This window comes from Benincasa hispida, chromosome 2 (assembly GCF_027475165.1).
Source record: "Benincasa hispida cultivar pf3 chromosome 2, pf3_genome.v1.1, whole genome shotgun sequence".
NCBI classification, from domain to species: Eukaryota; Viridiplantae; Streptophyta; class Magnoliopsida; order Cucurbitales; family Cucurbitaceae; genus Benincasa; species Benincasa hispida.
The window spans coordinates 47,523,031-47,532,019 of NC_143479.1; the positions used below are offsets into that span (position 1 = coordinate 47,523,031).

General features: G+C 36.8%; 2 protein-coding genes across 10 annotated transcripts; one reads left to right on the forward strand and one right to left on the reverse strand.

Moving 5' to 3' along the window:
* Positions 1-384: 384 nt before the first annotated feature.
* LOC150037949 (uncharacterized) lies at positions 385-1,647 on the reverse strand. Its single transcript, XM_090311089.1, has 2 exons — positions 1,362-1,647; positions 385-1,241 (listed from the first exon to the last, which is right to left on the reverse strand). Exons 1-2 carry the CDS (start codon positions 1,645-1,647, stop codon positions 385-387), a joined length of 1,143 nt encoding a protein of 380 aa, XP_090167215.1.
* A 1,154-nt stretch (positions 1,648-2,801) lies between these two features.
* LOC150037950 (uncharacterized) lies at positions 2,802-8,989 on the forward strand. 9 transcript variants are annotated; one of them, XM_090311349.1, is made up of 7 exons: positions 2,802-3,014; positions 4,012-5,033; positions 5,136-5,530; positions 5,622-5,707; positions 5,802-6,641; positions 6,732-8,256; positions 8,874-8,989. In XM_090311349.1, exons 5-6 carry the CDS (start codon positions 6,083-6,085, stop codon positions 8,225-8,227), a joined length of 2,055 nt encoding a protein of 684 aa, XP_090167475.1. In that variant the 5' UTR covers positions 2,802-3,014; positions 4,012-5,033; positions 5,136-5,530; positions 5,622-5,707; positions 5,802-6,082; the 3' UTR covers positions 8,228-8,256; positions 8,874-8,989. The 9 variants fall into 9 exon arrangements, with proteins under 9 accessions (XP_090167475.1, XP_090167468.1, XP_090167472.1 ...); XM_090311346.1 differs by having other exon boundaries at positions 2,810-3,014; positions 4,853-5,033; positions 5,136-7,727; positions 7,887-8,256; XM_090311345.1 differs by having other exon boundaries at positions 2,810-3,014; positions 4,853-5,033; positions 5,136-6,641.

Sequence of the window (8,989 nt, forward strand, 5' to 3'; positions counted from 1 at the left end):
ATAAAATGGACTACACAAACCTTGGATGGGGATGTTTCGTTCTCACGCAACCACAATTGCATGTGAACATGGGATACCGAGTGAGTCAAATTCCTTGCACGTGTATTCCTTCGTATGGAGGTTCACAATACTGTCCAATCGATTGTCCTGCACATAGATCCTATAACAATCAATTGACTCAACTCGATATCGTCTGCCCTTGTCACACTCAGTTGCTAATTGTTTTCACAATAGTCCGAGTGTGACGTCGTTTGAGATGCTCAATAATTTCTCCATTCATAAAACCATGACTGGATGAGGCCTCGAACATGTTCCAATAAGCACATTTGGGCAGCTGTCGATATTCTTTGGTCAATGAGTTGAAACACTATGCACTATTGGACGTCACGTTATCGTATCTTTGTTCTTTTTGGTAGACACGCGCCCACCTTTGAAGACCAATATCCTCCAAATATTTTGATACAACACCATTTCAAAAAGTACGTAGTTGGTCCCAGTATGCTTGAACTCTGACATGCGAAATGCCCTGGATGCATCCTTGAACATCCCAACAATCGTACTGCCCTTAAAGTTGGAAAGAATATTATTTTCTAGGTGGTATGTGCACAATCCATGAAATCTCGTAGGAAAAACTGCACAAATGACATTGCCAATAGATACCGCTCGATCGGACATGAACACCAAGTTAGAGGGTTCTCCAATGATACACTTTAAATTCGACATAAACCACTTCCAAGCTCGATCAATTTCATTGTCCACTATGACATATGTTAGTGGGTAAACTTGGTTGTTGCCATCCATGGAAAAACCTCTAATACAAGACCCTAATGCCATAAATATGTACTTGAAATGGACATCATTTTCAAGTTCGATTTCAAATCTTGTACATGGATTCTCCATTTTTAACGCTTCACCATATGCATGTAAAACAACGTACGACTCTTCTAGAGTATCCCTAGTGAGAGCATAAGTGGTTTCCCTTGCACGCCACACCTTATCGTAACTTATGTTTACGCCGTACTCTTTCCTCATATCCTCAACGATGTGACGAGGTTTATAAACACATCCTATGCCTGTAAACTTATCTTTGATTAGTTCATCAACTACCGCAGCCGTTGCTTGTCTATGGTCATTATTTAAAATTTCAATAGAACATGTGTGTGACCACATATACTTCGTGATCTTAAATATGTCACACCCTGGAATTTTCGCTGCACGAAGGCTCCATTTACAATTATCCTCTATACATTTGACAGTAAACAAAGACTTAGTTGACTTTCTTACCTTATATTCAAAATTATTGTTTATGGACAGAATAGACAATCTCATTTTTAAATCACTCTTACTAAAAAAAAATTGACCAACTTCAACATCTGTTTCAGATGAAGAGGTACCAGGCATACTCAATTCCCCTCTACGACATGAAGACATGGAATTTAATCTTTCTGATCTCTCATTAATAGCCACTGCAGGTCTATGCACTTCTGAAGGACCACAGTCCATAGAATTCAATCCTATTGATATTTCATTATCAACCACGAAAGAATCACGCTCTTCTAAAGGACCACAATCCATAAAATTCAAGCCTGCCGATCTCCCATTATCAACAACGAAAGGATCACACTCTTCCGAAGGACCACAATCCATTGAAGTAAGTCCTCATGATCTCTCATTACCAAACACAGGTCCGTTACATTGAGTTTCTCTTTCCATGTCCACTGCATGAATGTTGTCATTGTCTATTGATAATGTTGATGGTTGAGTGTTCATAGACAATGGAATATCACCCTCTTCTCAATTAAGCTCATATGATACCTCATATTGTTTGTATACACCTGTACCATCATAGCTGAACTCTACAAAGATCTTCCTGGAAAAGAAGGAAGTGGACATCACCGTCATTTCGTATATACTATGGAGGGGCTTCAAAGTCAAACTTATATTTAACTCTCATAACAACATTAAACTCTGAGCAACTTACATTTGCAACCCTATAAATGTGAGCTTTAAGTTATTCATACTTCAAGATAATAGGCACAATGATTCCTGTTAACTCGCCTCCAACATACAAATTTTGGTTCTCATCCCAATGACCTCCGTATCAATTAATACACACTTTTCTGTCATCCTATAAAGCAAGAGAACATTTTTTTTATTAAGCAGATAGTAATACACATGGATCTCTCTCGTTGTCGTTTTCAATTGCTCTCACTCTCGCGACTCTCACTTCCAATTGCTCTCGCTCTCACGCTGTCGCTCAATCTCGCTCTATCTTGCTCTCTCCACCTTTCTCGCCATCGTTCTCTTTCTCCACCTTTTTCGCTATCGCTCTCTTTCCACCTTTCTCGTTGTCGCTCTTTCTCACACCCCTTTCGTTATGTTATTTACATACCTTTTTTGAGACTACATTCCTACAAACACCAATGAAACCAGGTTCAAGAAAAGTTCGTTCTGAAAACTCCGTTTGGTTCCCAAAAACCTCGTTCAATAAATCTTCATTCAATAAAATGATGGTTCAAATGAAGTTTAGATTTTAAAGAATTCACCATTACATATTTGTTATGTATTAACGATTTTAAATTGTAGACAAATTTCGTAAAAATTGTCAAATCAATCGTATAGTGACAAACAATCACATCACGATGGAAGATAGACAGACAACAAGAGCGAGATAGTTATCGACAATTCTTGTAATCTCATACCTTGATAACATCAGGAGAAGGTCAATTGACAACTTTTTAAAAAATGGAGTCATTTGACGTTATGAGCTTAGATATTAGGTCATTGACCCAAATTTCCTGAAAAGAGAAGCCTTTCTCATCTCCATCCTGCTTCTAATCAAGCGCAACAAATATCATCGTGGCCAGTCGAGAAGGTTGTAGTTCACCCTCTGGTTTTACTCAGCATCGTCGATAACTACAACCGAGTCGCTAAGGAATCCCGCAGACGAGTTGTAGGAGTTTTACTCGGTGGCTCTTTCAAGGGCACCGTCGATGTTAGCAATAGCTAAGCAGGTCCTTATTCTTTTCTCATACAGATTTCTCTCTCGCCTTTTGTTAAATATTTTGTTGTATTCTGTTTGGATCTGAATTTTCTAGTCGTTTGATTCGGTTTGATACCTGAAAGTGGATTCGGGTTGATTTTTATTTTAAGGGTTTTAGGAATCTGGGTATTTTGTTGGGTATTTGTCTGAATTTGACGTTAGTTGAACATAAATTAGAATTGGGCTACAGAGACTGGGAATGTACCTTTCTCGTGGTTGCCATGATTCGCGAAAAGGGCATGGAAAGAAGCGATTGTTTGAGCTTTGGTTGCCCTGGTTCGCAAAATCTTTTAGGTTGCCTCTCGTTATGAACTAATTAGGGCATTCAGTTGCCTGCTTCTTACACCTGCTGTGGCTGTTACTCTTTTCACTGGAAATTCGTTGGTAACCTATACACGATTGATTCGTGTAATTGGGAATTGCAGGTTTGAGGGTTTTGATAGCCGAAGTTTTCAATACTTTAGGCACACACTGTTTAAAACTTTGAATATCTTTATAACATTAGTATTATCCATCTAACTCGTGATTAGACCTAGATCGAACTATTTTATGTTTTATTTTAGCTATCGTCTTTGTACATGTTTCAGGTAAGGATGATCTAGACTTAATCCAAAACTCAATCTTAAACATGTTTGACTTCGAGCTACAATCTTGATATATGATTTCCATCCTTGTAAATAAATCAAACACAAACTTAGACACAAAATGGACTAGAAAAAAAAAAAAATCTACAAAGAATCTCCTGACGCCCCAACTTGAGGGGGAGTGTCGAAAATAGCAGTTTGATCTATGGACATTTTTGTAATTTCTCATGCTCTTGGGGTTTTCCATTGTCTATTTATTTGAACAGTACCCTTGTATTTTGTATATCAATTCAATAATAAAAGATCAGTCTTTATCGTGGTTTTTTCTCCCTGTTCTAGGGTTTTTCACGTAAAACATTTGTGTTCTTCTATCTTTTTCATCAGGCCCCTTGCTTACAGAAGCCTTAATACTCTTGACAAGCTTCAACATTTTTTTCTTAGTCCTTCAGTCTGCTGCCTTTGCCTTAAAAATGAGGAGTCCCTTGACCGTTTGTTTCTGCATTGTGACTTTGCCAAGAAGGGTTGGAATTTATTGTTGCCAAGAAGGGTTGGAATTTTTTGGCTTGGAGTGTTGCCTCCCAAGCAAGATAGATGATTGGTTGATTGATGAGCTAGATAGTAAAGCTTTTGGTCCGTGCATTTGGAACGAGAGGAATAGTATAATTTGAAGATAAGTTCGGTTCTTTTGATTCATTTAGAACTGTTGTTCAACATACAGCTTCTTGATGGTGTACAAACTACACCAAACACTTTTGTAGTTATAACCTTTCGATGATTTTTAACAACTAGAAGGCTCTTATTCACTAACACCTTTGGGGGGTCTTCTCAACCCCCACCCTTAGGTTGTTTTCCTTTGTTATTTTTTGAATACAAGTCTCCGTTTCTTATAAAAAAATCAATTTTATGCCTTATTAACTCCTTACATTGTGGGCTTAGAGGTTCACAACTCATTGGAATTCACAACTCTATTCCTTGCCCCCAAACACCCCTAAATGTTTACTTAATTTAGTTTCAGACGTGTGCTGCTTTGATATTTTTGGTTTGAAATTGATCATTGTTTTGGTTTATGATGGTTAGCTTTTATTCAATGTACAATTGGACATAAGTTTGGATTCGGTTGAAAGTACTGGCATGTTCTGCTGTGTTTTTTGACTGTGGAGCTATATCTCTCTGATGATTCTTATGAACCTAACTATGTAATTTTGGCTGCATAATAATGATACAGGCAATGTCTTCTCTTTTGGTTTAGGAAGATCATAGGGCTCAAGACCTTGCCTTCTTCGTGTCTGAGAAGGACTTGAATAATGCGGCAAGAATATTATAGTAATCTTCTACCCTTGTCAAATTACTAAAGGGTCTGCAATAATCAAGAAAAGGTGGTTCTGTACCTGTTGAATGTAGTCAGAGTGAGTTCTTGTACTTGAAACCAATAATTCATATTGTTACATTTCAAGTCAGTTGCTATGGAAGCTTATTAGTAATGCTTTGCTCAATTTGGTATGCCTCAGTTCTATGCTCCGCCTTTTCCAGACTAGTTGCTCAATCTTGAGGAACAAGCAGAATTACCATCTCTCAGCTGCTTTAATTATCGATCACCTTTTTTTCTCCATCTGCATCTCACCATATTTTTGTACAATAGATGGTTTCCAAACTCATTCACGTGGCTGCATATGAAGCTGAAAATCATTTTGAGCTCTCTTTGAGACAAGCTTTCGAGCTTCTTGAACCAAAATTAAGACCTCCATTTTGTTTGGAGATCCCAGATCCACAAGAATACAAGGAGCTGAATTGGGCTATTCTTTATGGGATTTTATGTGAACCACATTTGGCTAAACCTCATATTAAGCATTTGCATGCAATTGTCACAGATGGTTATGGTCTGATTTGTTATCTGCTTCGAAAGGTTGTTAATGAACTGTATCTTAAACTCGTTGATTCCGCAAAATGTCAAATATTTATGGTGACTAAGGAAATGATAAATGTATGTGCTGTAGGGGTTGATGCTGTTTTGATATCCCTGTTGAGGCAAATTGTTGGTGGGGATTTTGGTGAAGGGAATTTATGGTTGTGTTTTGAATTGGTGAGTCTACTTTTGAACAGTTGGAGTTATTTGTTGGAAGAATTACCAGAGGTTATACCAAGTGCATTATATACGTTTTTACGGTTATTGGCAGATCACTGCAGATTATCTGATGCAAATTTGGAGCCTTTGAAGCAATTGGAGATTGCGTTTTGCATTAAAGTAATAAGGGAGCAATTTCACTTTTGTTTGAAGATTGGGAGAGATTTTATTAGACTCTTACAAGACCTAGTTTATGTATCTGAATTTAGAGCTGTATGGAAAGACTTATTATTAAACCCAAGCAACTTTAGGAGTCCTGGGTTTTTTGATATTTCAAACTTTTACTACACAAGAACTTCAAGTCGATATTTCTTACTTCGTATTTCTCCAGAAATGGAGGCCCAACTGCGATTTTTAATGACCAATGTGAAACTGGGCTCTCAAAACCGCTACCAGATGTGGTTTGCCAAGAAGTTTCTACATGGGTCTGAGAGTGAAACGATCATTTCTGACATTATTCGATTTATATGTTGTGCACACCATCCTCCAAATGAAGTCATTCAGTCTGATATTATTCCAAGATGGGCTGTTATAGGATGGCTTTTGACATGTTGCAGGAAGAATTATATTAAAGCCAATGTAAAACTTGCTCTATTTTATGATTGGCTTTTCTTTGATGATCAAACTGACAAAATTATGAACATTGAGCCTGCAATGTTGTTAATGGTATTTTCCATACCTAGATATAATGATATGGTTCACACTCTTCTTGAATTTTTATTCCTTCTTGTGGACAACTATGATGTGGAAAGGAAGGATAAAATAGCATTGGGCGTCTCTTCAGCTTTTAGTGCACTTATCAAAAAAGGAGTAATTTCCTCATTGGACACTTTGATTTCTTTTGACGGCCTTTCTCCATTACTACGAGACAGGCTTAGGGTACTTTCATCAGGTAAGAAGTTTCAGGTTCCAAATGAATTGCAATTATTTATACCCAATCACTCTGTGAATCCTCTGCCTTCTTCGAGTAAATCCTGTGCAGGCTTTATATATTCAGAAAGCCATCCTAGCTGCATTGTAGGCAATGTAAATGCTACACCTGTTGGTTCTTCTGTTCCTATTGTGGTAGATGTATCTGCCCCTCATCATTCAGTTGTGACGGATGTTCATCAATGTGACAATATAGAAATTTTGGTGAAAAATCTTGGTGCAGTTACTAGAAAATCCTATAAAATGGGCCTCAAAACTCTGGAAGAACTTCTAGTTTTATTTCTCTCGCTTAATGACAATGGACAAGCTGGCAGAACAATAAACACTGAAATTCTGTCTTCCAGAATAGTAAATACCTACGACTTGTGTGGGTATAAACTATTTTGTGCTCTTGAATTACCTCCAAATGGTTCCAGTTATAATGATGAAATAGAATCTGCCACTGCCTTAATAATCCGTACGTTCATCTTTTATCATGAGAAAAATATACAAGAATTGCTTCTGTTTTGTTCTAGGAATGGTTTGCCTGTGGGAGCGCGATTGTTATCTTATGTATCTCGTCTGGCTTATGAAGCGAACAAAGCAGGTTTAACAGGTAACGTTGAGTTTGAGAACATCGATAGTGCGGAAATTGATTCGAAGCCGCAGTTATTGTTGTTCCATCTGAATGGGTACTATTGTTTCAGGAATGGTATGGGAGGAAACCCCCAAGATACAGTTGTCTCTTTTTCTGAAATAGACAAGGAGGTGATTGCTAAGTTGGTAACAAATGCCTTTTCTGCTTATAAATGTTTCCTTGTTTATTCAAAAGATATTTTGCACAAATATGCAGATGTATCTTTAACCAAGCTCTTTTATCTTGATTTGATGTCCTGTGTGGAATGGAATGCGAGGAGAGTGAAATTTTTATTCCATTGTATTTTTTATCTTCTCTCAGATCTATGCATATGCAAGGAGGAGATTGTTAAATTACTTGTTACTCTGTTGGATGACACTGATCTTGTTAATATGCAGTTCGAGATTATTGCAAAGAAATTTTGTGTGTTTGGTAAGGACACTAAATCTATTTTTCTTTTAGTTAAGAGCTCTTTGAATTGGGGTTGTCTTGAACAACGTAAACTCTGGGGCTTGATAAGGTCAGAGCTTATAGTTTCGAAGGTTCAAGTCGAGAGCTTAGTTTTGAAACTTTTCTGCTTGGGTGTATTAGATGCAAGCAAGCATGCCATTGCCATTGAAGGTCTTCTAAACTTGTGCTGTTATAATGCACCATCACCTGAGCTTGTTGAGGCAATCATGTTATTACCCAATGATGCATTTCATGGTTTCTCTGCCGCGGTCTTGGCTTCCTGGGTTGTATCGAACGAGTCAATGCTATTTGATAGCCTGGTTGATTTTGCAGAGAAACTTGGGAAGATGAGTGAGAGTGAGGTTGTGGTAAATCATTCTGCAATCTTATGGCTGGTGAATCATTTTAGGGCACAAGGACTGAGTGACTCAACAATTTACAGCAACCTGTATGGAAATATTGTGGGTGGAAAAGGAAAGTAGTGATGGAAGTGTGGGGTTTTGTATCAAATGTAAGTATGAGACTGACTTTCCTAACTGTTTTTGGTTGCTGATTTTCCTTGAAAATTTCTTTAGGTTTAGATTCATGTTTTCATGTTTAAAATCTATGATATTTGCTAATAGTTTTGGAATTCAATGGTGGAGATAAAAAATTTCATTCATATTCCAAGTGTTATGAGTTATTGAGGGGATTATTTATTTATTTATTTATTTTTTAAATTTTGGGATGTGTCTTGTGTGTTTGTTTTTAAGTAAAAATTTTAATTTCTTTACTAGCCCTGAAGATTTGAATGATTAAGCTTTCGAGTTTTGGGGAAACGAATCCAAAAGTGTTTTTAAGTGTAGAAAAAAAGTGTTATTAAACACTTAAAAAGTCAATCTAAACATACCCATAATTTCACACCTACACAACTCTAAATCAGTTTCAATCCTACTACTATGATGTAGGAGAAATGTTAGATAGTTATTAATATAATTAGTTTATATTATTTTTTTTTGTTAATTATAGGTTAATTAGCATTTTAGATTTATTTAGTTATTTTTCATATATTTTCTTGCAAGGCAATAAATAGCTTATGAAATTAGAATAATTTTTGTTCTTAGAGTCTCAGGTCTTGATCTGTTGCAGGTTGTATTGTGAAAGAAAGCTATGGTTCTTCTAGACAACAATATACATCTATGATTGAAGTATTTGGGAGTAAGGGTGAGAAAAACCCCTTCCTCCACTTCACCCCCTTTTAATCA

Excerpts from the sequence above, each read along its gene's own strand:
- LOC150037949 (XM_090311089.1), bottom strand. The coding sequence starts at position 1,647 with ATGGATTGTGGTCCTTCGGAAGAGTGTGATCCTTTCGTTGTTGATAAT. Across the intron at positions 1,242-1,361 it reads TGAAACAGATGTTGAAGTTG|AGGATAATTGTAAATGGAGC; the intron begins GTCAATTTTTTT and ends TCAAATGTATAG.
- LOC150037950 (XM_090311342.1), top strand. The coding sequence starts at position 5,267 with ATGGTTTCCAAACTCATTCACGTGGCTGCATATGAAGCTGAAAATCAT.